The sequence below is a fragment of the Chelon labrosus genome (assembly GCF_963514085.1).
Source record: "Chelon labrosus genome assembly, chromosome: 21".
Classification (NCBI taxonomy): Eukaryota; Metazoa; Chordata; class Actinopteri; order Mugiliformes; family Mugilidae; genus Chelon; species Chelon labrosus.
In genome coordinates this window covers 16,832,972-16,860,450 of record NC_140354.1, presented here as the reverse complement: position 1 = coordinate 16,860,450, position 27,479 = coordinate 16,832,972, and the positions used below count along the sequence as shown (strand labels likewise).

Genomic DNA, 27,479 nt, shown 5'->3' with positions numbered 1-27,479 from the left:
CCTACACCGTTAGCAATATGTTTGTCGTTGGCACCGTAACTCCTCAGTGTGTGCTCCAAAGCTTCTTCTTGTTTGAATGCGCAACCTTGTTTTACTGCAACAGAAAGCACGCCGATGAAGCCAACGCGAACCTTCGAATGCAGGTTTCCGTCTGGGCACTGGCCCGTGGGTTTGCACAGTACTTTGACTCATTAAGATGAGGGGAAGAACTATCTACAAGACAGTTTTAAGATGAGGCAACACAGCCATATCGCTTCACTGCATGTGGTGCTTTGCAGGCGCACATTCCCACAACACAAATCAAAGTTACCAGACTAAACGGGCGGACTCTGGAGGCCGCTGCGGGTCTGGATTTGATTAAACTCACAAAACAGAACAATAATCCCAGATTTCCCAGCATGAAAAGCTTCTTTAAGCTCACCGGGAGTTATTTAAACAACTTTCAGGGTGTTTTTCGAAGACTGGTTTACATTTTTTGGGTCATTTTTTTTTTCATGAGGAGCATTGACACTCGAGCTCAGAGAAGGAAATCAAAGTCTGCCCTTTTTTTTTTTTTTTGTTGATTAACTAGTTGATTAACTCGGTAGCCAACTTGTTTCGGCAATGCATCTATTGCACAATAGCATTTGGAAGCGTTTCAGCGGCTACACTCCTCGTCCGAAGGAGAGAAGTAGTCGACTTTAGGCTGGAGAAGTTATGCGTGCAGATGCGCGTGCGTTTGCGCGCGCGGGGGAGCCAGGGGGACGTGACAAAAGCACGGCTTAAACGGGCAAACATGTCAAATTAAGGGGTAAATGCGTCCTCCTGCCTCTATCTGTGCCTCCTGTCTGCCTCCGCTGGTTTCTATTGAGGCTATTTTTAGCCCCAGCAGACGAGTCACGTGGCAGGAGGGAGGACGTCAATAATGTTGTTGTTGGTGTTGGAGAGAGAGAGAGAGAGAGAGAGAGAGAGAGAGAGAGAGACTGTAAATATGGAGGAGGTGAAACGGTAGGAGGTGAGACGCGACCCGCTTGGTAAATTACGCGTTTTCGTCGTGCGAAATAAAAGCGCAGAGGACGGAGCCTCTACCGGGGGGAGGACGCGCACACACGCGCACACAGGCACCGAGCCTCGGCGGAAAGCAAAGCCGGGAGGAAGCGACCTCTGCGCTAATACGCGTTCCAGGAGGACCCGCCGACATCCACGGTACCGTTTGTGACTGGGAAAGAGAGAGAGTGTGCGTAAATGTGTGCGCGGCCGTCCGAGGAGGACACCCACAGACAGCTGTTCTCTTTTCTATTCATTTTTATTTGAATAGGTGACATTTTGTTCCTGCTAACCCCTCCGCCTCCGCTCCTACTACACGTTAGCCAACTTGGAAACAGTTAGTGTTTACTTAGCGCCGCGGCTAGCTACGAGGCTAACCGAGCAGGTAACAGTTATTATCACGGCTATTATCTCTGCCCCTCCGCACGGCGAGCTAAACCGTGCGCCTGGGAGAGTTAACTTGGCGCATAATAGCAGCGCAGCGAGCTGGCGTACAACTGAAGGCAGCCGAAAAAGTTAACCAGCTACCACCCACAGACCAAGCCCAGAGCTAGCATAAGGCAGCAATTATCTTTATTGATGGTTAGTTGATGACTGCAGCGTTTACTCGCCACTGGTTTCCAGTAAAGGAGCTGCTACCAGTGCTAAAGACGAACGAAACATGGCTGTTAACCGGTCTGTAGCGTCCTATAACGTGTCCAAAATGTTTGTGCATTTCGCGAATGGCACACGAGTCAAGTGTTTTACTGCAAATGAAGACGGCAGTCTGGCGAAAAGTCAAGCTCAACCTGCGGACGGACCGCTCTGTGTCACCCCAAACTGTAAAGAGGGCATGCATGTGATGCTGCTGGATGTGAAAATGAATGCGTTTTTGTTGCTTGTGCAGGATTGGCAAACTGCATTCAAAGTACAAGCGTCATTGATGGTTAGTCGATGACTAGTAGCCAGCATCTACTTCCCAGTGGCAGCCGGTAATAATAAGCTACAAAAAATGCTCGATACCAAAACCAGAACTGGTCCTCTTTGAGAGTGAAATGCAGCTGTTAACCTGCGTTAATTGTTCTGCAACGTACGAAAGGAACACAAATGCGCCGACTAATCTTGAATCTGTCGAGATTCTGCAAAAGATTATCCGCAAATGAAGACGGTGGTCTGTCAAAAAGCAAGCCCAGCCTGCGACCTGACCGTGTCACCCTTTGTAACTCCAAAGAGGCTATACACGTGATGTTGCTGGATTTGAAAATGCATTTTGTTGCTTGTGCAACTTTGCCTAACACGCAGCAAACTGCATTTACAGTAAAAGCTAGCAGAGGGCACACAAAAGCTACACAAATTGCCAGATACCAGTACCAGATGTGATCGTCTTTGGGAATGAAATGCAACCATTAACCTGCGTTTATCGTTCTATAACTTGTCCATATTTGTGTATATGCGTACGAAAGGAACACAAATGCACCGACTAATCTTGAATCTGTCGAGATTCTGCAAAAGATTTTCTGCAAATGAAGACGGTGGTCTGTCAAAAAGCAAGCCCAGCCTGCGACCTGACTGTGTCAGCCTTTGTAACTGCAAAGAGGCTATACATGTGATGTTGCTGGATGTGAAAATGCATTTTGTTGCTTGTGCACCTTTGGCTAACACGCAGCAAACTGCATTTACAGTAAAAGCTAGCAGAGGGCACACAAAAGCTACAGAAAATGCTAGATACCAGTAGCCTACCAGATGTGAACATCTTTGGGAATGAAATACGGCTTTCAACCTGTGTTCATTGTCCCATAACATGTCCATATTTGTGTATATGCGTACGAAAGGAACGCAAGTGCACCGACTAGTCTTGAATCTGTCGAGATTCTGCAAATGAAGACGGTGGTCCGTCAAAAAGCAAGCCCAGCCTGCGACCTGACTGTGTCACCCTTTGTAACTCCAAAGAGAGTATACATGTGATGTTGCTGGATGTGAAAATAAATGCATTTTGTTGCTTGTGCAACTTTGGCTGACACGCAGCAAACTGCATTTACAGTACAAGCTAGCAGAGGGCACACAAAAGCTACACAAATTGCTAGATACCAGATGTGCTCTTCTTTGGGAATGAAATACGGCCATTAACCTGTCTTTGTTGTCCCGTAACATGTCCACATTTGTATATGCATTTATGAATGGCAGAAGAGTGCACTGGCTGATCATGAATCCGTCAAGCATTTTACTGCAAATATGAAGCCAGTAGTCCGTCAAAAACCATCCCAACCTGAAATCCGACTATGTCACCTTTTGTTACAGCTGTCTAAAAACTCTACAGAGAGCGTGCATGTGATGTTGCTGGGGTTTTTTTTTTCTTTGCTTGTGCATGAATGTTTAACACGCAGCAAACTGCATTCACAGTACAAGCTACTAAAGCTAGACAAGGGCACACGGATATCTTATTGATGGGTAGCTGATGACTGTAAGCCAACATCCCAATGGCTACCAGTAAAGAAGCTACAAAAATTGCAAGATGCCAAAACCAGAACTGATCCCCTTTGAGAATGAAATATGGGTATCAACCTGTGTTTATTGCCCTATAACATATTTGTATATGCATCTATGAAAGGCACAAGAGTGCACCGAGTAATCTTGAATGTCTCTTTTACTGCAAATGAAGACAGTAGTCTTCAAAACCAAGCCCAACCTGCAACTCAACTACTGTATGACACCCAGCGTTACAACTGACTGTCTAAAAACTCCAACTAATGTTCCTGTGTGTGTAAATAGTTGAGCGTGAATGGCTAAAATGCAGCAAACTGCATTTGCAGTACGAGCAGTACAGGACGTGACTACTTCCCAGTGGCTACCAGTAAACAAGCTACTATCTGTGCCAGTACCAGAGTTGATCCTACAACATGAGGAACCTGACACACAAGTGCGCTGACTAATCTTGAGTCTGTCAAGCGTTTTACTGCAAATGAAGACAGTAGTCTGGCAAAAAACAAGCAAAATTGGCAGCCTGACTATGTCACCCTTTGCTACAACTCTTAAGAGTAACATCACATGCATACCCTATGCATGTGATGTTGCCGTATGTGGAAATATATATATGTTTTGCTCGTGCATGAATGGCTGACATGCAGCAAACTACAAGCCTAAAGCTAAATGAAGGCACAAGATATCTTATTCGCGGTTAGTTGATGACTAGAAGCCAATGTTTGCTTCCCAATGGCTACCAGTGAAGAAGCTACTATCCGTGCTAAGTGCCTCGAGGCTGTCAAGTATTTTACTGAATCTCGCCGCACATGAAATGTAGCCGAAAATAAAAAGCCCAACCTGCAACTTGACTACGTCACCCTTCGTTACAGATGACTGTCTAGAACCTTTTTTTTAAAGAGGGTATGCATGACGTGACGTTGCTGTTTAGTGCGTGTGTGGCTAATATGCAACAAACTGGATTTACAGTATGAGCCTAGAGCTAGCAGAGGAGACAAGATATCTTATTGATGGTTAGTTGAGGACCAGTAGCCAACATTTACTTGCCAATGGAAGTACGAGACGACAAGAAATTTCACTATTCATCCAAGTTGCCTCTTTTGGAGGTTATGCTCCAAGACCGAAATCTAGGGGAAAATCGGACAGTGGACAATTTTCCCTTTTCGACTATTTAACACAAACTTTGTTTCAGCTGATTTTTCTAGATGCGCAAGCTTTGAAAATTTTCATGAAGACTGTATACACATTAACACGATTACATTCTTCATCAACCAGCACACATTTTCATGAAAATCAAGAAAAAAAATCCTGCTTCCTTCCATCCTTGTTGGAGGTTTGGTGGTGATATTGTTAGGACTGGTCAGTATCAATACTGGTACTGTTTAAATAGTACTATTGTCAGCTTGTTTCCTTGGTTTAATGGGATTTAAACCCCTTGAATGGGTCCTTTATGTAGTTATTTTATAAAAATTGCACCGTGATGATGGTTTCCTGTTAATTGCGGTGGATTTTTTCAGTGTGCGTCAACCCAATGACTGGCTGTCTCTCTTACTCGTGGTTGGCACAGGAAAAACAGCCTCCAGTCAGAAGCTAAGGAGCTAAGAGCAGTGAGTCAAGTTGCGCACAGGTGACGCATCAAAAGCTAGGACTGTAACTTTCTAAAATTAGCCATCCCTGATTTTGGGAATTTGTGAATTATCTCAGCAAATGCTGTAACTTTTTGCCAACTTTTCCCAAGGAAGCAGGATATCAGGAGTTGTTCAGCGTTGTTTAGAAAGCTTTGTCGATGATGGTCAGGGCTGCAGCCGTGGCAGTGTAAACTTTCAGAGTGCTGCTGTGGACGTTGTGTTTATGCTGGAAGTTTGGCATTTGCGTGGACAGCTGTTTAATTTTGGGAGCCAACAGATGAAACATAGGTGGGATTTCCAAAGAGTAACATAGCCGGGCCTGAATAGCACTAAATAAATATACCTATACAGCGATCAGGGATAACATTATACCCACCTTCCTAATACTGTGTAGGTCTCCCTTATGCCTCCAGAACTTTTGTGACTCATCAGAGAATGGACATGGGCCTTCTGAGGGTGTCCTGTGGTGTCTGGCAACAGAATGTTGTTAGTGGGGGCCTTTGGGTTCTGTGGGTTGAGGGGAGGGGCCTCTTTGCATCATCCCACAGATGCTTGATCAGTTTGGGATCGAGGGAATTTGGAGGCCAGGGAAACACCTTGTGCTTTTCTTCATGTTTTTTTTTAGTTGTTCCTAAAGCGTTTTTGTGGTAGCACCCTGCTTGGGATGGCTGCTACCATCAAGAAGTGTTATTGCTACAGGGTAAGGGTGCCTGGTCTGGTCTAGGTGGGTGCTATGTCTATGTAACATCCACAAGAATGCCAGGTCCAAAAGTTTCCCAGCAGAACACTGAATTGTCACAAGATGGTCAATGTTATTCACTTCTCTCGTCAGTAGTTTCAATGTTGTCGCTGATCGGTGTATTTACAGAAGACTTATGCTTGTGGACTGATGCAGAGTTTGTAGCATTTTTCAAACATTAATATATGAGACCATGGGCGCAATGGGATCACACCGGCCACAATGCCTGCTAACATGTTGATATTCCGACCCATGAGTACTTGGACCGAACTCTTCATCCCTACAAGTGGCTTAAACCACACACACTTGTGTGACTGCATCGGTTGTCATATTGTCCTGCGGCAAAATTGTAATTCGTTTTGACAGTTTGAATTTTGATTGATACCCGTAAGTTGTCTCACTGCAACTTTTTTTATTTTGCACTGGTTCGAAAACACTTGACTTGAGAATAAGTGCCACAGACACCTGACTTCCACCTTCACAAGAGTGGATTGAAATTTACATAAATTGCCATAAACAGACTAAAGAAGTTTGGTGTATTCGGTTCATGTGGTCACTCAGCTCAAGTCAAATGCAACTCTTGGCCTGTTCAGTCAAATAATGTTTTTCAAATAATTGTCATAGCTCAAAATCTGTTGCGTGACATCAGGACGTTTTGGGAATACACTATTTTGGACGGGATGAACTAATTTAATGACGTGCAGGTGAGGATTTATAGCCATCGTCTTATTTTTGTCAACTCTCAGTGCTGTGAATTTTGACGTTAGAACGTCTAATTCTTGCTGCGAGGTCGGCAAATGTTCAGTCACAGTGCGTGTTGATGTGGAAGGTGATGTTTTGATCATGGATTTCTTTTTCTTTTTTTAAATTGCTGCAATGAATCACAGTAAATCTGTCTGTCAGAATTTGACATTTTATGTGGCACTAAACCTTAGTCAGATACTATAGATAGATGTGGAGAGAGAGATGGATGATACGATCTCTAACAGCTCTTTCCTTCCTTCTGTCTAGTGCATTACATTTGCTCTTATTGCATCATACTTCAAGCCATTAGGCCCGCTAGAAAACCAAGATATCTTTTTCACCCTGGCAGTCGGTAGGCTCCAATAGACGAACACTCTAGGACCCCAAAAATCTAGAAGACCTACGCAAATGTGTCCTAGCAAATGTGACGCCATCTTTGAACCTGGCATCCTTTTTAATACGTGGGCATACCCCTCCTCCCTGCAGGGCCATCATTCCGGCTGGTGTCAGTGTGGCTGGAAGGACTGATGAGAGATTTGCAGCTTTATTGTGCAGTGTGATTTTTTTTATTAACGCAAGCTGGTCAGACCTTAGAAGTCAAGGGTCAGTCCATTAGTTGCATAAGAGCCTTACGGATCATGCTACTGACTTTCACCTCATGTGTCCGGACTTGATTCTGAGCGCTGTTATGTTTGGTTCTATCTTTAACTAAGCTTGAGATTCCCTTACCTTGGAAATATTAGTAGTACTACTACTTGATAGCTGTACAGAGCTATCCTAGAGAGACATCTTAGGGTCTCTGTACTTACTGGTTGATGTACTACAACAAAGAGGGGACTGAGTTGCTGTTTGAGTTGACCAGTTGAAGTGAATCAACTGGCGTCAGTTTGATGGCGCAGCTACGGCGACAGCCCAGACCCTAACGCTGTAGCCTGACACGCGCCTCCCCAGAAATATAACTAAGCACCACGGCAACGCAGATCGCAAGAGCTTGGTAGTAGTGTATTTCCGCTTTAGTATTTCCGGCGGCTTCTCCATCTCCGCTATTTTCGAATCGAATGTTTTGGATCAACAAAGACGAAACACATCGAGGAAAAGTTAACTGAGGAGGTTCGGAGATACAAACATTTGTAGGACTCGTCTTCGGCGAAATTTTGGCGAAAGTTTCAGTCGCAGTTGTAGAAAGTGAAGCAGGAAGTGGAAACAAACATTACCGGACTGGCAAAAAAGACACGCCGACTAGCGTTTGGGTGGCGTAGGCTACGTACGTAGGTTACCGCAACCCTAACCCTAACCCTAACCCAACGTTTCAGTCGCCATTGTTGAAAGTGAAGCAGAAAGTAGAAACAAAAATGAATCGCACAAGTATAAATTGCTCGTACTGGCATAGGCTACGTGCGTAGGTTACGCCGGCTGTGTCCCGCAGAGGCGTAAACCGCACTTAAGTATTTTGCAGACCATAAAATCAGCATCTGGCCTTTGCCTTTGCGGGTAAGAGGTGTCTCATCCTCTTGCTAATCTGGAAGGGAAAGCGACCGGGTAAGTATTTTCTCAGTCTTAATTTGGAACCTCTCAAATCTGTCCGTATATGTTCCTGTCCAATCTCGAATCTGAGATCAGGAACATCCACGATGACAAAGATAACAACAAGACGTCTCTACGGTCACTGCCAGCTTTTCGTTTCGTCATGCGTGTGCACCAGAGGACCTTCAGCGGTTAATAATACTCAAGCAGGAACGGGCACGTTCACCAAGAAGAGTGTTGTCTGACTTTGCGGGTGCACTGTGCCGTAGAAAGCTGACGTCAGCGGCATATGGAGCAGTCTGAAACCCTGAACTTTTGTCTCAGCTGTGCAACCTTTTCCATATATTTTATTCTGCGTATACAGTATTGACAGAAAATAACACTAGTTTCTGAAGCTCCACGTAAAACTAATCTTCCATATTCAATCTTAAGGTCACCCCTGAAAGGACAGTTACAGTGTGTGTGTGTGTGTGTGTGTGTGTGTGTAGTGCAATATGTGTATTTGTCTTCTTTCTCCTTGAATCTGCTGTTACTGCGGAGGGGGGTGTTATACGCAGTCATGGTCGAACAGTTTCGGTGTGTTTGTTTAGTCCACTCGTGTTGTGGGAACCTAAATCTGAAACAAAAACCACAACTCATTGCGTGTAAAGGTGAAGATATGACTGAAGCTTTGATTAGATCAAGGTTAGGGGTAGCTTTGGATCATCTGCGAGGGGACGTGTTAGCCGATGCTCACTTTAGCCGATGCAAGACAAAGAGACTATAAACATACTACAAGAGATCAGCTATGACTTAAACCCTGCATCATCCCTCTCTCTCTGTATCCCTCTCACATGCGCTCACACTCGCTTGTTTGTTTAGGGAAGAGGTGTTCAGGTGAACCGTTACCACGGCAGCCAGCTCCCCAGTTGCCAGGCAGCACTTCCTGCTGCTCTCCAGAATGGGAGGGGCCAGGTATTTTAGGAAATGATGGCGTGAAGAGGAGGTGGAGGAGGAGGTGGAGGAGGAGGTGGCGGCGGGCAGAAAGAGAAAGAGGGAGGAAGAGTGAGAGAGAGAGAGAGAGAGATAGAGACGTTTATATTTCTTGATACTTGGCAAACACTGACACACAAAACTAGCTTCGGTAGCTACGCTAGCTTGTTCTGTCCCATTTCCGAGCATGCTCTATTTTTTTCTCTCCTTCTTTCTTTCTAACCCGTTTGCATGAGTTTGTGTTCATGTCATTAGGTTAATGGAGAAGTTGGCCAGCAGGTTAGTCTGTCACAGTAAGTTAGCACCATAATCTAAGTAGACACACACTCAGAGACACACAAGCATGCACACACCCGCAGTGTTTCATCCCATTATCTGGGCCCTGACACTATTACCACGGCACCCAGCCCAGTTGCTGTAGTGACGGCCTGTGGCTTATTCACACGCTGCACTTCTACAACCCCGATTTAGCATTTTTGGTTCGTTTGTAAGTTGTTGTTTTTTTTGTTTTGTTTTTTTTTTTTTTTTGCAAAAAGCTGACAATCCTGTGCATAATTTCAAACTAAATTTCTGTACACTCTAAAAATTTTCTGTAAATGTCAACCTCCCCTCTTTACATCGACATTTGTTTTTACCACCTTTAGCGTGCGCCTGCACCTGTGTTGCAACCGGTAGCTGTATATAGTGCTGGTTGAACCCTTCGTGCCGTCACTCGTAGATTTCCTGAAAAGCTGGTGGTGACTCTGGCCTTTTTGCTTGTATCCGCTTAACTCCAGGCTAATTCACTAATGAGCAAAGAAGTGGAGTGTTAGTGGAGCTGAGGCAGGTAAGTGATACCTAGGCTATTGGCGGCTAGGAACACGTGACCATCTCACAAAGCGGCCACGCCCTAAATTATGCATAGCTTTACGCCTTGATATGATTTAATCGGGTGATTTTTACAATAATGAATTTGGAAATTATCTAATGAGACTTTGTACTAGTCTGTAAACATGTTTTTTTTTAGTGTTTCTGATTTGCTTTCGAATACAGCCTCAAGTGGCCATTCAAGGAACTGCAGTTTTTGGCAATTTCCATTTTTAAGCCCTGGAAGGTGCAGCACAGTAATAGTTTGACGCTAAAGGCTATTTCTCTGCTATCGAAGGCTTTAAGTGTCCAGCTTCACAAAAACCAGTGCAATTTGGTAATAGACCTTTTATCACAGCAAACATTTTGACATGGGCAAGGCATAGTAGCAACTAATATTCAAAAAAGCTCTGTTCCATTAAGTTGCCCAGGACGCCTCTTTGGTGAAACCATGTGCACAATACCAAGCCCTGAATTTATAAAAAGTAATAACTAGCCACGTCCCAATCGATATCTGGGCCGATCCAGGTATTTTTAAAATGATCAAATCTAGGTCTGCCATAAACCAAAACCACGTCCCTGTAAAGCACCTTATTTCCCGTTCGTTGCCTAGCGTCAAAGCTGCCAAAAATCAAAACTAGACTGACTGAAGTAGAAGAAGAACCAAAATCACATGACTTAACATATCTGCTGTGTGGAAGAACTTAACTTTGGAAAGTGAAGCCAGTCGTACAGAAATTTGTAAATCATGCAATGTGGAAGTTTGGCGAGATGGTAGTAGGAGATTGTCGTTCGGTACTACCAACTTCATTAAGCACAAAATAACAACAAAAAAAAACGAAATACGGAATAAATATTGGGTTTAAAAGAAGTGAGAAGTTTCCTTAAGACAGCATCAAGGAGAAAAATATTAAACAAAGGGTTGTTGGACTTCCTGTAGCCAAGGTACGAGCTACCCCTCTCTAAGAAAATACACGTAATACAAGAAAAGTCTAAGAATCTACAGGGTAGGAAATTTTGTTTTATTTAAGATTGGATCGGGACTCGGATTGGTTGATGTTGAATATTAAATGATCGTTATCAGATCGGGGACCAAAAAACTTTATCAGGACATCCCTAAAAATAACATGTCATATGCTTAAAAAGGTCTTTATCAAGTTAATTAACTAATATTTTGGTCTGTGTCGCTGCAGACGTAAGCCGTGAGCATTTACCAGACTTCATCACCTTCTAAGATACCTCGTCAGCGCACAGTTGCCCGTCTACCTGTGTATGTATTATGTACTTTAGGTCATGTCTGTGTCCAGATGATGATTGCAAGGTCAATATTTAGTCAGCTTTAGCTTGTTAGCTGCGCTCCACCGACTTCTTCTGTAGCTGCTTCCCACTGCGTTGTTGAGCCGGATGAATAAATTCCCCCAAAGCCAAATGTATGAATAAGTTATTGCGGCTGCGTGGGTCAGAAAGGTCGGGACATACGTGCAAGTCAAGGTTTGTGGATTTATAGAAACGGCGCCACCACCGCATAGTTACAGAATATTTGTTAGAACACATGGATATATCATTCTATATACTTATTAATATGTGATTATTATTTCCCAAAGATTACTAAGATGAATGTAGACCATTTTATCCACAGTTTGCATGAGCAGGAAACAGTTTAGTGCACATATCTTACCCTACATGCAGTTCATTTGACTCAATGCTAAGCGCGGCGTACTGGCGGGCCACCTGCAGTCCTGTGTACGTGTCTGTTGTCAGGACCATTGTACGGCACACGCGGTGCACCTGACTCCACATGTAAAAAATGCTTCATTATAAGCCATTTTATAATCATTAAGCTGCAGTTATATGGAGGCTCAAGGTGACATGATGAGGATGACGAGGAAGAATCTACCCACAGCGTGGTGCACCCCCCCCCCCCCCCCCAACAGTTAAGAGCATTAAATGACTCTGATCACCGTTTGGGCTGAGTGCCAGCAGACCTCAGACAGACCTGCTGCTACTGCTGTGTGTGTATGTGTGTGTGTGATGTGCACACCAACCAGCCAACAAGTTTGTGTGTGTGTGTGTCAGTGTGGAAACATAGGGTGGGGTGGAGGGAATCGGAGCTAAACATGTTCCTTTAAATCACATTACAGTTAAGTAGCCAGAGCCTCAACTGTGTCGCACACGCACAGACACACACACACACACACACACACACACGAAGGCCCTTTGACATTCATTCAAGACAATAATTCAGGATGTCAGTGTGTGATGTTTTTTCCGTGCACATCCTGTTTCTTGGCCACTGCGTTCACACGGGAGACCAGTAGGTGGCGCCAGAGGACCAGGGTGAGGCTCCAGTAGGCACCAGGGTGCAGATTTTGCAGCTTTTTCACTAAGGGGGCTGAGTCAGAACATAGATAATTTACGTTAAGAATAAATACAGCTGAAATCAAATGTAATTTCTAAAGAATATGCGAACAAACAAAAGGTCAGAAGACAAAACCAGACTTTACTACACAGGCTGCCTTAATTTATCTATTCAAAGATATTGTTAATAAATACAACTTGCTGGAATTAATCAAGTTTGAAGACTTAAAACTACACGTTCATGTACAAGTTTTTGCTTGAAGAATTGAGGAAATTATTCAGATTCGGCATAATTACGAGATCGACAATCAATTAAGGTCCTTTATGTGTCGTTACTGTTGAAGCAGATGGCACCAGTGTGGATTTTATCTAGTCAGCCGAGGCTTGTTCAAGTTAAAGCAGTTATCAATATGGCTGTGCTTCACGTTTCCAGCAGAACTTTGCTTTAAATTAAATTGCGTTGCGATCGTGTGAAACATGCCGTCAGAAGGTTGTGAAAGTGTCACAGGGAAGATAGTTATTTGCGACAAACTCACTTTCTCACTGTCAAATCATGGCTTGGAGTACTCATGAATATATTGATCTACTCTAAAGTGTAATTTCATTTTTTTGCAGAATATCCCGCATTGAGAACAAGTCCGATTCACCTCCACGCCTTGTCCGCCGTCCGTGCTCCAACACATGGCCGACTCCGAGGACCCACTTTAACGCACACATAAATACGGCGGAAGGCTTGGGGAGGGGAAGTCCGGTCTCACCCTTCATGAATTCATCACACCCCTCAAGTAAGTCTCTGCGAAGATGTCTGTCTCAATGTGGTTTGTATCTGTGAAACCACAGACTGTATAAAAAATGGACGCCATGACAGCTCCTCAAAAGTGAAGCCTGCAGGAAGTAGAGCTCCCCCTGGTGGCTAGCAGAAGTATAGGTAATAGGCTCCACCCCCTCCATGTTAGTGGATGGGACTTTTTGAGAAGTTAGTAAGTTATTAGCAGTTGCCATGACCACGGCATCGCACGTATGCCTGGAATTTTAGCGTCAGTTTGACCAATTGGAGACATGTCGTCCATATTTTTTACGGTCTGTGGGTGGAACAAATGAAACGGTGTCTGACCGGTTGGCTGGTCAGTGGACATCAGTAATCCACCACCAGCCTTTATCCCAGAAACATGAAACTGCACTGTTGCGGCTGGTGGATGTACCTCTATGCAATGCCAACATGAGACACCGCTCTTGACACACACATGATCTTTGTGTTTTGTCTGTCAAAGTTCTGACATCTGGTGCTGAGTCCAGATAAGTGCTGTAGTTTGTTGTTGCGCTTGTCAGCTGATTATAGCCTGTTGGTCCAGCACCAGAGCGTCCGTGTAAGCGTATTTACTACTCCCTGGTTGGATTGGCTGGTATTTGCGTCTGGTGTCTCCCATGTCTCCCAAGTACAGCTAAATTACACAAAACTCTGAAACTGGAGGAAAAATGGGTTTCTGACAGATCATCAGTGACTATCATTAGTATTTTGTCATGGGTGTTTAGCTCAAGCATGCTTAAATCCCCAATCAATTAATTATTTTTTGCTTTGTCATGGAAGATTTTTAGTATTATGTGCTTTTGAACATTTGTGGAATTTAACTTTTAGTTGGCGCATCTATTTTCAATACAAAATCGGCTTTCAGACCTGCAGCTGTAGCTTCTGTTATGTTTCGAATCTCCCTCAAAGGTGGACAAATCTCAACCAGTCATGTAAAAAACAGCCTCGTGGGATTGCAGCAAGATTTGTGACGAGAGGATGCAGTAGCAATGATTTAATATAGGATTGTTCAAACAATGATAGTTTGAGTTTTTTTTTTTTTTTTTTAAAAACCTAGCCCTACTGCAAAACATTGCTTGCACCTACTTAGAGTATAACGTTAACGGAAAGCCAAGTTGTTTAGTTCTACAGGTACAGGTGTGGAGACCATGGATGTCGGAACAGCTCCTCAAAAGTGAAGTAGAGCTCCCCCTAGTGGCTGCCTGTGGAATAAGTCATAAGCTCCACCCCCTCCATGTTAGTGGATGGGACTTGCACCAAACTAAAACACTAAAATACATGGCAAATCATTTTTTTTAAGGACGGTTTCTGTCATTTTAGGTAGTTAACATAACGCTGTTGCATATTCAAGTGTCAATTTTTTGGATACGTTTCATTTCAGTTATTTGATGCTACAGAAACAGGATGTGACATAATGGCGACTGCCAGTTGCCATGCTAACGGCTCCATAAAGCACTCCCGTGAGACCGTGAGAATTAAAAACAAGTACAGTGTCTAGTCCAACGTTTCCTCGTAACGGGTAGAGGTAGAGTGTGGCGTCGCCCGTATCCCCGGGAAAATAGCGTCAGTTTCGCCAATGCAAGGAAGTGGGGACACGTCGTCCATATTTATATACAGTCTATGCTGGAAAGCGGCGCTGCCATGCTAGGGAAAACATACGCAGGAACACCAATCGACAATCGATCAGAACTCACTGTAACGGCCCGAACACTGGCGCTACTGTCCGGTTGTTTTAAAGTCGTGTCTGCACATTTGCAGCCTCTGGTCACCTGGTAAATATAAACCCGCCGCGTTTAACATAAAATTCAACATTAACCGCGTTCTGGTTTTAATTTGGTCGCGCACGGTCGGGACACCTGTACGTCCTTCCCCAGGTATTATTTGACAGCTTTGTCTTGGGTCCTCTGTGAATGGTTGACTGACTGTAATTTGGTTGTCATGGATACAGATATAGTACACACACTCACACACATACACAAATACACACACACACACATATACACAGACAGCAGTGTGACTCCAGGGGTTGATGCGCCTCAAATAGAAACGCAGAGATGAGTCATCCGCTGAGCTACTGCAGTACGCACACATATACACACACACACACACACACACACACACACACACACATATATATATATATATATATACACACACACATGCACACACCTACCTTTATCCCATGTGTTTAATATGTTGGACCATTGAGATGTCCGACATGTTGCCTGGTCAGTCGCCTCACCACCGACCAGGCATTTTAAATAGATGATTTAAGAGGACGAGGCTTTAATAAATAATCATAGATTCACAATAATAGACGCCTCAAGTCAGAGTGAAACCACACAGGACACCTCACATCCTCTATTTACATTTTATTTTCTTCTTATATCCGTGTGTTTAGTCTTTAGCTGTGAGTCACGCCGAGGTGCCGGTAAACCTGCTAGAGGACACACGGAGCTGTTTTCTCAGGAGGCGAGGATGATGAGCGTGATGAAGGTGGTGAGGAGGAGGAGGAGGAGGAGGAGGAGGAGGAGGTGGGACGGGAGCGATGATTAAATGATTCAAGAAACACTCAAGGAAGCATCATTTCTGGGAAAGGGAGACCGTCACGGCAGAATGCGGTCAGTGTGGGTATTAAAAACAAAACAACAAAAAGCCGATAAATACAATAAATGAGACGAGTCCTGAGCTCATCTGCTGGATCTGACAAAACGAAACGCTTCAGAGTCAATCACGTGACGTCCTTTAGCTCTGGGTTCGCCAGCAGACAGAGACATCCCTTCATACTCTGTTAAATCGCCGGAACTTAGAGCGCAGCTTCACTTAGGAGCGAACTGTAGGAGCTGAACAATCACTATAAATAGCAGCCAGCGGTTTCAATTAATAATATCCACACTGACAGAGAAGCGAGCAGCGCAGCTTTTGGTTTAAAAAAAACCAAAACAACCTTGCCAGGTTCTCTGGGACTTTTACCCCGATATGCGACACAACCTCTTGAATACAGCTTTTGGTAAAAGTAGGAAGTGGTTTTACCAAGGAAATGGACGTAGGCCTTCTAAGGGTGTCCTGTGGTGTCTGGCAACAGAATGTTGGTAGTGAAGGGGGAGGGTGTGGCTCTGTGTCCTGTGGGTTTCGGATCATCCCACAGATACTTGATCAGTTTGGGATCTAGTGAATTTGAAGGCCAGATCAACACCTTGTGCTGTTCTTCATGTTTTTTTGAGTTGTTCCTAAAGCGTTTTTGTGGTTGCATCCTGCTGGGGATGGCTGCTGCCATCAAGGAGTGTCATTGCTATGGGGTGGGGGTGTCTAGTCTGGTCTAGGTGGGTGCTACATATGTAAGTAACATCCACACGAAAGAATGCCAGGTCCGAAAGTTTCACAGCAGAACACTGAATTGTCACAAGATGTTATTCACGTCTCCTGTAGGTGGTCATAATGTTGTGGCTGATTGGTGTGTGTTGTATTCTGGGAAAATGTCAACTAATTCATTCCAATATAACCTCAGCTTCTTAAAGATTATGGCTTTAAAACAAATTCTAAACAATTTCTTTTATTCATAATTACATATATTTTTAATGACACGTTTTAACCTCATGGTGGCACTAGAGGAAAAGTCAGAGGACCGTCGAGCTCCGGTAGGTTTTATCATCTGGGAATGTCAGAGCTGCACCGTTAAATTACTCAAACTTTAACCTGCTGGTGGCGCTAAGGCGATGTTTTAGTTTTTTTGGACCAGATAATAATAATAATAATAATAATAATAATAAAAAGTAAATAAATAAAAAAAAACATAGACTAGCGTGGCTACAACTTGCGCCGTAGCATTATTCTACGTTGCATGCAAGAGCGTATAGGTTGTTGTCACAGCGACAGTGGCAAAAAAAAAAAAAGTGGACACAAGCTCCACCAATGAGGGAAACTCAAGGCAGGAGGAAGATGAAGCCACTAGTCCCCGCCCACCCACGCTCTTTGATTGACAGACAATCTCTGGGAAGTGCGGCGCAGAAAAAAAAACATGAAAGCACCGAACGCCACCCTCCCATCTCCATCTCCATCCCCGCCACCACCCCAACCCAACCCAGAGCTGTAGGCTTACTGCTTTCTCTCTCTCTCTCTCTCTCTCTCTGTCTATTTTTATCTCTCGCTCCTCCTCCACCCTGGCAAGCTATTTTCATCACTAGTCCCTCCATCAAGCCCCCATCTCCTGTGTTAGTGTTTGCTTCTCCTCTCTCTTTTCTTCTTCTCCTTCTTCTGCAGCGTGCAAGCGTGCAGCAGCGGGTGTGAAGGTGAGCGGAGGGATGGACGGACGGACGTTGAAGGAGCGTCCTTGTTCTCCCCCGTCCACCTCCTCCTCCTCCCCGCCGCCGCCGCCGCGCGTGTTGTGGCGCTCGGCGTAATGAAATGAGCCGTTGTTGACTTTTTCTCTTCGTCCGTCCAACTTCCTTTCCACCCAGTGATCTACTTTCAGCCTCTCTCGCTCTCTCGCTCTCTCTCCTCACCCTCCTCCCTCTGTCTCCTATCCCTCTCCCTCTCTCCCTCTCTCTCTCTCTTGACATTCATTCAGCAGCTCAGAGAGCGTCACAGACACACGCCCGCGTACATACGCTCACACTCGCTGCTGACTCTCAGACAGAGAATCTCAGTCGTCTGACCAGCAGCAGCAGCAGCAGCAGCGGCAGCGGAGGCTCCACTTTACGGCAGCCTCTGTCCTTTTTTTTCCGTGCCTGTGTTTTCAAACCGAGGGATAAGAGGACGACGTGTGATCCCCGGCTGTTTTTTTTTCTTTCCTCCTCTTCCTCCTCCTCCTCCAGCCCAGCCTTCATCTCCTCCTTTTCTTCTTCCTTTTCCCTCTCTCACTCTCTCTCTCTCTGTCATTCTCTCAGCGTTTCTAATTTTGGAAACATGGAACCTCGGGGAGCGCTCTCCCAAAGCTATTTACGTCCTCGCCTCTCCTCCTCCTCCTCTTCCTCCTCCTCCTCTCCTCTCCTCTCCTCGTCCAGAAGGAGAACAGCATGAGGATCCTTTGATGCTCTCGAGCGGGGGAATTCGGCTTCTCCTCCGTCTCTGTGTTTCTGTTGTGTTGTCCGTTCTGCCTTTTGAAACGATCCCGCGCATCGCTCCTCGGCTTTTGGAGCCGCACAGCCCGTGCAGAGCGACAAGAACTTTTTTTTTTTTCATCTATCTGCAACTGCACCCTTAAAAACACACCAGCCGCTGCCTGCTTGTTTCAGGATCCGGCAAAGTGTTTTTACCGCACGGACCAGGACTCCAGGTGATGCAGCAGAGAGAGGGAGGCTAACTGAGCCCAAGTCGCATTTCAGGTCATTTCCCGGGAAGGCTGTATTTCCCCGTTTCCTTTGATTCTGTGCGGTTTGATTTATTCCTGAAGCCCGAAAACAGAGGGGAGGAGGCTTCCTGGATTTGGTCCGTGACCGATCATCACAACACAAACCGAACGTCCAGGGACACCCGGAGCTCAGAAGAAAACAGAAAATGAAACTGTGACCGGGATTACGCAATAAAAAGCACAGCGGAGTTCTTCGCTTACACGTTTTTCCACTCAATTTAAAAGCCATCTTATAACAGAAGCACAGAAAACATTCGCTCTCCCAGTCCTCTGCAACTCACTCCCTGACTTAAGCCATGGCGGTATCTCAGGAGAAGAAGAACTGACTGGTGTTTTCACAGCAAAACAAAGCGGCCCCGGCTCTCGTCTTGGCATGCTGTTGCATCCCACGGTGTCAGGATTGTGCGCCATGTTGCAGACCATCTACGAGACCGAGTCCTGTTTTTCCTCTGCCGGCACAGACGGCCGTCGCCAGCCTCTGGAGCTCCTGAGTGGCAACAGGAGCTCCAGCACTGCCATGCCCACCTCCGGTGAGTCATCTCGGGAATAGGAGAGGCAGGGAGGAGGGGAGTGTGTTGCTCATGGAGGTGGTTTGATGGGATTGATTAAAATGTCGTACCTTTTGTAAGGAGGCTTTTAGCTGTGCGTGTTGTGGGATGGAATGGGATCGAAGGGTAGCAGGTGTAGGCTGGACGGGAGTTGGGATTGAGCAGGGAGAGACGTAAGTCCAGAAGATGCGTTGTGGTATCGTGAAAATATCAGGAAGTTTCATTTATCAGTGCGGTCAACAGCTCCAGCAGAAGCAGCACGAGTTGTGGCAAAGCCCGCAGAATAAATCCAGGTGCTTTCGAACCCTTAGCGCTCGGTTGCCGCCAAATCCTTCGCTCCAGAGTCCTGCACAGGCATCACATGCATGTTCGGCTTCAGTGTGACTTATATTTCCCAACAATGCCATTATTTCCAATGTCTTTTGCGAATAAACAACTTTATATCAGCTTAGAAAGCAATTCATTGGTAGTAGTGTCTTTGGGGTGCGTTGCAAGTTGCAGGTTAATGGTACAAATTTGCAAAAAAGGGGCTAGTACCAACACACACCAACATACCCCAGATATGCAAAAATAGAGCATATGGTTTTCATGTTGTACCGATATTTGCGCTACATCAGTCTACATGTGGAGAATGCGCAATAATAAGAAAATAAACGCATTAACAGCACATTGAATAGCAAAATATTGAAATAGTTTGTCAAGAAAACTTGACAACTAGAGATCCGGCAAGTGTTTGCTCATCAGGCTTTGCACCAGACCGAAAGCCTTTACCCCAGCAACAGCCCTGCGGTTTGGGTCTACTCAGCATGTAGACCCGACTTCAAAAAGAAATAGGAGACTTCCCTTTGACCAGTTTCCTAAAAAATAAAACAAGTTATGATGCAGGATGCTGCCGCAAGACTGAAGGTCCTAAAGAAATGGAGTACACGGCAGCGGAAATAAGTGAAATTCTGTTTTAAACCAGGTAGAAGAGACATGAAAAGGCTCTGAGAATAAATGTTCTGCACCGGGCAGGTAGAGCACATAACTGTTGCAGTTAAGGGGATTACATGGATGCTCAAAATATGTCCAGTAGCTGTAATATCAGCTGTATTGGTTGTCAGGAAAGCTCTTGTCTATCTATTTATTGACAGTATTCATGTACTAAGAAGCAGTACAGTGCAGTTTTGTTCAACTGATTAAATGCAAGGACACATTAGAGGAATCCTTCAGCCTTTAACCAAAAAAATAAAAAACACTCTTCTATAAATTCTGTTCTCTCGTGATTTCCTGCAAAGGTCAAGGTACTTTTAAAGATTATTAGTAATTTTAAACTAGACGTATAACACGGGGCTCGGGAGAACAGTTTTCTGCACACTGCGGGGTCTCCTTTCTCGCTTAACACTTTCAAATATTAGTAATTTATGCAACGCTTGTACACGCATCCAGTGGGCTTTTTGCAGGGAGCACAGCTATAACAGTGTCAGCCGCTGAGGTCTGCGTAGAGTGTAGGTTGTTTGTGTGAGTGTAGCCTGGTTTGTTAATATATGAGGTGAGCTGGTTTGAGTGTCGCTTGATGCCAGCAGCCTGTTAGCCGGTATAAAGCAGGACCTTGGTCCGCTCTAATCTTCTTCTTTTTTTTTTTTTTTTCGGCTGCAGTTTCAGGGTTTGCTCGCTGCCGAAGCCACGCCAGAATTCAGAGCCTTGAATGTGTTTTGTGTTGTATTTCACGACTCGCATCAGATTAAGACCAACGTTAGCGTTCATTGAGAGTTCCTTCTGATGATGTAAATGCAACGTTAACTCTTATTTTTAGGTCCGTTTTGGTCTCCACCATCTTGGTACACTTAAGGCCATGTCAAAGAGATAAGAGTACTGCGGGACATAGGTGCCGTAACCTACGTACGTAGCCTACGTCACCCAAACGCTAGTCGCCGCTGTGTCTTATTTGCCAGTCGGGTAATGTTTGTTTCCACTTCCTGCTTCACTTTCCACAATTAGCATTCAAACGTTAGCACTTCCTGCTTCACTTTCCACAATTGCGACGGAAACTTTAGCCAAAATTTCGCCGAAGACGAATCCTACCAATGTTTGTACCGCCGAACCTCCTCAGTTAGCCTTACCTCGATGTGTTCCATCTTTGTTGACCCAAAACAATCAATTTGAAAAGTGCGGAGATGGAGAAGCAGCCGGAAATACCAAAGCGTAGGTATTGCGTAGGGTTTGCGTATGTTCTGCGCTGTCGCCATAGCTACGCCGTCAACTGAGCTACGGCAACTGAAACTTTCGCCAAAATTTCACGGAAGTCGAGTCCTACCAATATTTGTATTTCCGAACCTCCTCAGTTAGCCTTACCTCGGTGTGTTCCATCTTTGTTGATCCGAAACAATCAATTTGAAAAGTGCGGAGATGGAGAAGCAGCCGGAAATACCAAAGCATAGGTATTGCGTAGGTATTGCGTAGGTTTTGCGTATGTTCTGTGTAGGGTTTGCGTATGTTCTGCGCTGTCGCCATAGCTACGCCGTCAAACTGACGCAGAAGCCTGAACCGCGTATTGGTTGCTAAGCTCGTCTATCTGCTGAACGGGTTGATAATGAGAGCTTTTATGCAAAAAAAAAAAAAATAAATAACTGCTCCCTGCTGTTGACGGAAAAGGCTGATGAGAGTGTGGAGACCTGAACCACAACATTAAAGCTGGGGGTTGAAAAAACAAAAACAACATCATGAAAAAAGAAAAGTTTAAAGAGCCGAGGGACTCGTTTTAAATTTGAAAATATGGATTAGCGCAGTTTTAAAACCGTGTATGCGTGCTGGGTAATTGTTTCCAACCAGATGTTGTTAAATTCATTAAGCCTGCTGTAACACAACATCCACAATGGATGACCTACAGTCTGCTAGCCCATAATACTTAGACCCCCCTCATGAATCTCTATAGAAACGCCACACATGTGACTCCTCTTTCTTTCTTTTTCTCTCTCTTTCTCTTTTTCTCTTAGCTTCTAATTTGTCTGAAGTACACACAGCCATTATACTATTTTTACCTCCCTCTCCCCCCAATGCTCTGTCTTCTCTCTCTCCCTCTCTGTCTCCCTGTCTCCTGGCTTTTTTTAGAGTGTTTTGCAGGGCTGACGTCATGGTGCCTATTTTCTTTTAGCAATGCAGAACGAACAAGACAGGGAGAGTGAGAGAGAGAGAGGGAGGGAGGGAGATAAAGAGAGAGAAAAGAAAAGACGAATATTGGTTTCCAGAAATACCTCCTAGCAGCAACAGTAGCAGCAGCGGCAGCAGCAAACAGGAGCGCCAGGAAAAAGAAGCAAAGAGTGAAATGTCATCCACATTAGTCCACAAACTACATATCCCTGTTTTTTCTCATAGTTATTAGCAGTGGCACATCCTGGTCAACATTTAGCATAGCATCTTTGACTCTACATATTGGGAGCTTTATAGCGGCCACGTGCCGGGGGGGAAATTCCCAGTTGGTGAATTGTGGTGAAGAATTGACGCATTCCAGTGGTGTGAACCGAAAAAGAGTCTTTACTTCACCAGTGGGAAACTCTCTAGGAGCTGAGACTCGTGCATATTGTTGTGTTGTTGTTGTTTTCGCCCGTGTTGATGTTTTTTTTAAGAAGCTGTAGAGCAGTGGTGTCAAACTCATTTTAGCTCAGGGGCCACATACAAAGGTAACACAAAAGCATTATAACCTACAAATAACGACAAATGTTTCCCTTTGTTTTAGTACATTATGAAAATGTTTACATTTAATGAACCATCCTTTCATTTTATGAACGTCATTCATAAGAAAAGTGCAATTTCCGCACATTGTAGCCATCTGCTGTTTAGTTCTCAGTGTTGCATTACGTCTGCAACAACTTCTCCGAGAAGTTTGTTCTTGTTCTTTGTTCTTGTTCTCGCATCAAGAACGAAATGACGTAATTTTCCGTCACACCCTCGTTTGGGAGTTCTTGCCGCTTGTTCTCGACACATCAACCGGTCCCAACGCTTTTCTCGTGTGGCGTCCAACTATTCTGTGATTGGTCAGAAATTGAAAGTGGGCGTGGTTAATGTGGAAAAGCCAAAATGCCAGCGGCCACTCAGCGAGCTTCCAGATGCTAATATTGTTTGACACCCCTGCTCTAGTCTGAAGGCGTTGGATAATATTTTACCTGTGCCATCCCAGGTTCAATGTCTTTTTGGAAAATAGCAATTGTTTTTCATTTTTTAATTGAAAATTACAATTACTTTTGAAGAGAAGCAATCAGTGATGTTTTCTTTGAGCGGCTACTTGATTATGATTATTAAAATTGTTACGAACCAATTTGAGCCTTGGCCACCAATTTCAGGTATTGACTGAAATGAGACTGCAGGCACCAAATTTTAGCTAATGCAATAAACTGCAATATTTTTTAACAGTTAGTTTAAATGTGTCTCCCATTCTCATAAGCTAATATTCTTTATATATATTAAGACAGTCAATTTGCTAGCGTCATTTGTTATTATCGACGTTCCGGTTTAACTCCCTAAAGCGCAGTTTATGACTTTGCGAGACTAAGACGCAGTAACCTACGTACGTTGCCTATGCCGGTGCTAGCCATTTATTTTTGTGCGCTCGTCCATCTGGCTTGCTGTGACAACGCCACCCGTGTGCTATTCGGCACTGTGTCTTTTTTGCCATTTGGGTCAATTTTTGTTTCTACTTCCTGCTAGTGACTGAAAGTGAATTTCAACAATGGCGACTGAAACTTTTGCCGAAATTTTGCCAAAGACGAGTTGTACAAATGTTTGTATCTATCTATCGATCCAAAACAATCAATTCAAGCATTGCGGAGTGGGAGAAGCAGCTGGAAATACTAAAGCGGAAACACGCTACTACCAAGCGGACTAGTCAGCTCTGTGTCGCCATTGAATTTCTGGGGGACGTGTGCATCAGGCTATGGCGTTAGCTAGCTATGGTGTCAGATTGATGTAGAAGCATAAACCCCATATAACCCTCTGTAGAATTTTTTCTCCTTGATGCCACCTTGAGTAAACTTTTTTACTTTCTTTTTCCAAACGCAGCGTTCATTGTTTGTTATCATTTCAGTTTCACGTCGTTCGGTGGTGAATCAGGTTGGTAGTATTGAATGACGATCTCCTACTACCACTTTGTGAAACATTAACATTGCATAATTTACAAATTGCTGTTTTGGTTCTTCTTCTTTTACTCAGATTTTTGGCAGCCTTGACGCTAGCCAACAGCCACTAAAATAGAAGAAGTTGTAGTCTTTTTTGTGCTTTTTTAGCGCAGTTTTTACTCTAGGCAAAGACGAAGAGGAAGTATTAAATGCCTGGATCAGACCCAGACTAATTGTTATTAACTCCTTTTCACTACTTTCTGACATAATATTGGCCAAATGGTTACTCCAAGTTTTTAATCAGTGATTAGCAGATATGAAAAAGCTTGGCTGCGTCAGTGCAGCCTTAGTGTGAGTCATATCAGAGCCAAGCTACAATCACCGGTCTGTGTTCGTCTCTATCTGGATTCACAGACAATCCGGACAAACTGGATGCACAGTCTGTCTTTCAGTCTTTTTTTTTTTTTTTTTCTCAACTGCGTCCGCCCCGCTGATGAATTACTGTGTGTAACGGCAGCGAGCTGCAGTCCGTTAGAAACCGATATGATTGACTGAAATGTTGCCCCGACCCCGCCTCTGTGTCCAACCGTACGTTAGTGTGTGTGTTTACCAGACTATAAATGTCTTCAGTTTGACGTCAGACGCTGGCTGCTGTGGAATGCTGCTCTCTTGCCAAACGGACGGTTGTACACACACACACACACACACACAGACCAGTCTCTCACGTAGACACACACAAACATGCACAGACATGCACATGCACGCACACACATGCACACACATGCACACAGACAGTATGTGTGTTGTAGTGGAAGGGGAGACACGTGCGTCACACTGAAATGCCAGAATATTTGTTTAGGTAATTTAGATGTGAGTGGGTGCACACTCACACACACACACTTGCGTTTCTATCTTTGTGAGGACTCTCCATTGATATAATGCATCCCCTAACCCCGAACCCCAACCATCTCACCTACGTGCCAAAGCCTAAACCCTAACCCTAGTAGGTTTTCACCCCTTAGAAAGCCAGAAGGCCTCACGACGTTTGCATTCCACGAAGAGTTTACCCCCACAACTTAATAAAAACAAGACCACACACTCTGACACACACACACATAACCTTGTTTATCCGCAGCCCTCAGTTTTGGGGCAACTTTTTCTAAAGTAAATGCTTGACAAAATCCTGCAAACTTCAGCATTAACTGTGGATTTAACCGAGTAAGGCAATGCAGTTTACTCCGTTTCTCTTTATCTGTGTCGGCGTCCGACTCCAAACTAGTCACAATCCTCCAGGATGTAGCTAACAGGCTTTGTCTTATTGTGCATGTTGACGTTTAATTAGCTTAGTACCCACGTGGGGTACAGAAACAGAAAGGGTGTGCCAAAGAGTAGGAGATGACCGTCCAAAGCACCTTGCAAAGGTCAAAGGTCAGACTACAAGGTAGTTAAGTCCTAATTGAATTTCCTTCTTGGCCAGCAGACAGGAAATATCCTGACGTCTCAGCATGTTGCAGTGTGTGACGTTTTCTGGAAGGAAAAAAAAAAAAAGTCTGATCACATAGCCGACGTCATCCTAGGCTAGGAGAGCGTAGCTGCCACAGGACCGTGGCAGATAAGGGTCACTGCTCTCTTCAAGGACACTCTGACAGCTCCTGATGGAAATGGGATGCAGGGAGCTCCCTCTCTCTCTGTCTCACTCTCTCTCTCTCTCTCGTATCTGCCTCTTGTCTGTCAGGCAACGTGTTAACCTGTTAGCTCTTAAAGCACTGCTAAGAGAGCAGCTAAGCTGATTGGAAACTTCCGATCCGAGTGCTGAACATGTACATTACCACGTACACGAAGAGCGCATGATGATGCAGTCAGCCAGACTAAAAAAAAAAAAAAAAAGGGGAGTGCTTTTTAGTTCAAAATAAACTGATAAAAACATCTTTACTAGTCGTATAATTATTCTCAAAATGCCTGTTAAAGGTGAACAACTGTTTTTTCCAACCTGGACCTCATTTCTGGCATAAAATACGGTCGTTTACTCACCCATATAACTTTTGTTTAATTTGTATTCCTTCGGGAGATATTTAGATCTGTGTATATCCATATAGTGGGAGCGACTGGGGCACCGAAACGCAGCCTCTAAATAATGCATTATCTGCCGCAAAACTCGTTCATTTCACCGATATTTTGTTATCGTGCATTAGTGCTGGTATTTTTTTTGCAACATGTCTGAATATTTTTCAGATTCTGAGGTTGTGGACGAACCATAACAGTAGCAAATTACAGGTAAACAAGCCGACCGTCGCGGGTGCGCACGGCGCTCAGAGACGACATCATCCAGGTCAGAAGACATCATCCAGGGTCTGTAGATTGACCTATGATGATATGATATGATGATAACAGCTAACTCCAGACTCAATGGGGAATAGCACTAGCGTATCATAACAAAATATTGGTGAAATGAATGAGTTTCGCGGCAGATAATGCGTTATTTAGAGGCTGAGTTTCGGTGCCCCAGTCACTCCCACTATATGGTGAGTAAACGACTGTGGACTCTCCATTGAAAAAAACGCTTTAGGAACAACTAAAAAAAAAAACATGAAGAACAGCACAAGGTGTTGACCTGGCCTCCAAATTCACTAGATCCCAAACTGATCAAGTATCTGTGGGATGATCCCCTCAACCCATAGGACCCAAATCGCTCCACAGGACACCCTGAAAAAGGCCCATGTCGATTCCCTGATGAGTCACAACTGTTTTGGAGACAACAAGGGAGACCGACACAATATTAGGAAGGTGGTCATAATGATATGCCTCATCTGTGTATGCGTGTCATGTCACAAGGTGAAATGTCAGCCACTGCCACTCCGCTACCTGGAGCAGGAAATCTATATTAACCTGTCACACTGACCGGCCTGAGAGCAGAACAAGGCGGTGTGGTTGTCACTGATTGAGGAGACGGGAGGGAAACACATGTCATGAAAGAGTTCACAAGTTGTTCCTTGTTTTTATTTCTGCCATGCTGCTATGAATAGCAGCTGCCTTCTATAATAAACTGTCTCTATTAATATGTGCAGCATATGCTAACATAGTCTGGAATGTCCTTTAGCCTTTAGCCTTTGCTGAATATAGGCTAGACCAAAGCCGAGGTAACAACACAAGTCTATCCAGCGCTAGGCTAATGCTAGCCTTGCGGCTATTTTTAAGCGGTAGGACACTGTGTCCCTCACTTTCTTACAACATTATCACGGTTCAGCCAAACCAAATGTAATCTGACTGTGTGTGTGTGCGCGCAATGAGTGACGTAATAATAATCCTATGTGTCCCTGACAACACTTTTCAGACTAATAATCAGTCATTCATTTTTCTTTCTCTCTCTCTCTTTCTCTCTCTCTGCTGCA

General features: G+C 44.4%; 1 protein-coding gene across 1 annotated transcript in view; it reads left to right on the top strand.

Annotated features, from left to right (window-relative positions):
• Window positions 1–794: 794 nt before the first annotated feature.
• The window catches only part of hdac5 (histone deacetylase 5), a 54,778-nt gene continuing 28,093 nt past the window's right edge, over window positions 795–27,479 (top strand). The window contains exons 1-2 of the mRNA XM_084571306.1: window positions 795–1,185; window positions 12,910–13,079. Coding sequence (XP_084427432.1) covers window positions 13,058–13,079 — 22 coding nt within the window. The 5' untranslated portion in view covers window positions 795–1,185; window positions 12,910–13,057. The remainder of the gene's footprint in view (window positions 1,186–12,909; window positions 13,080–27,479) is intronic.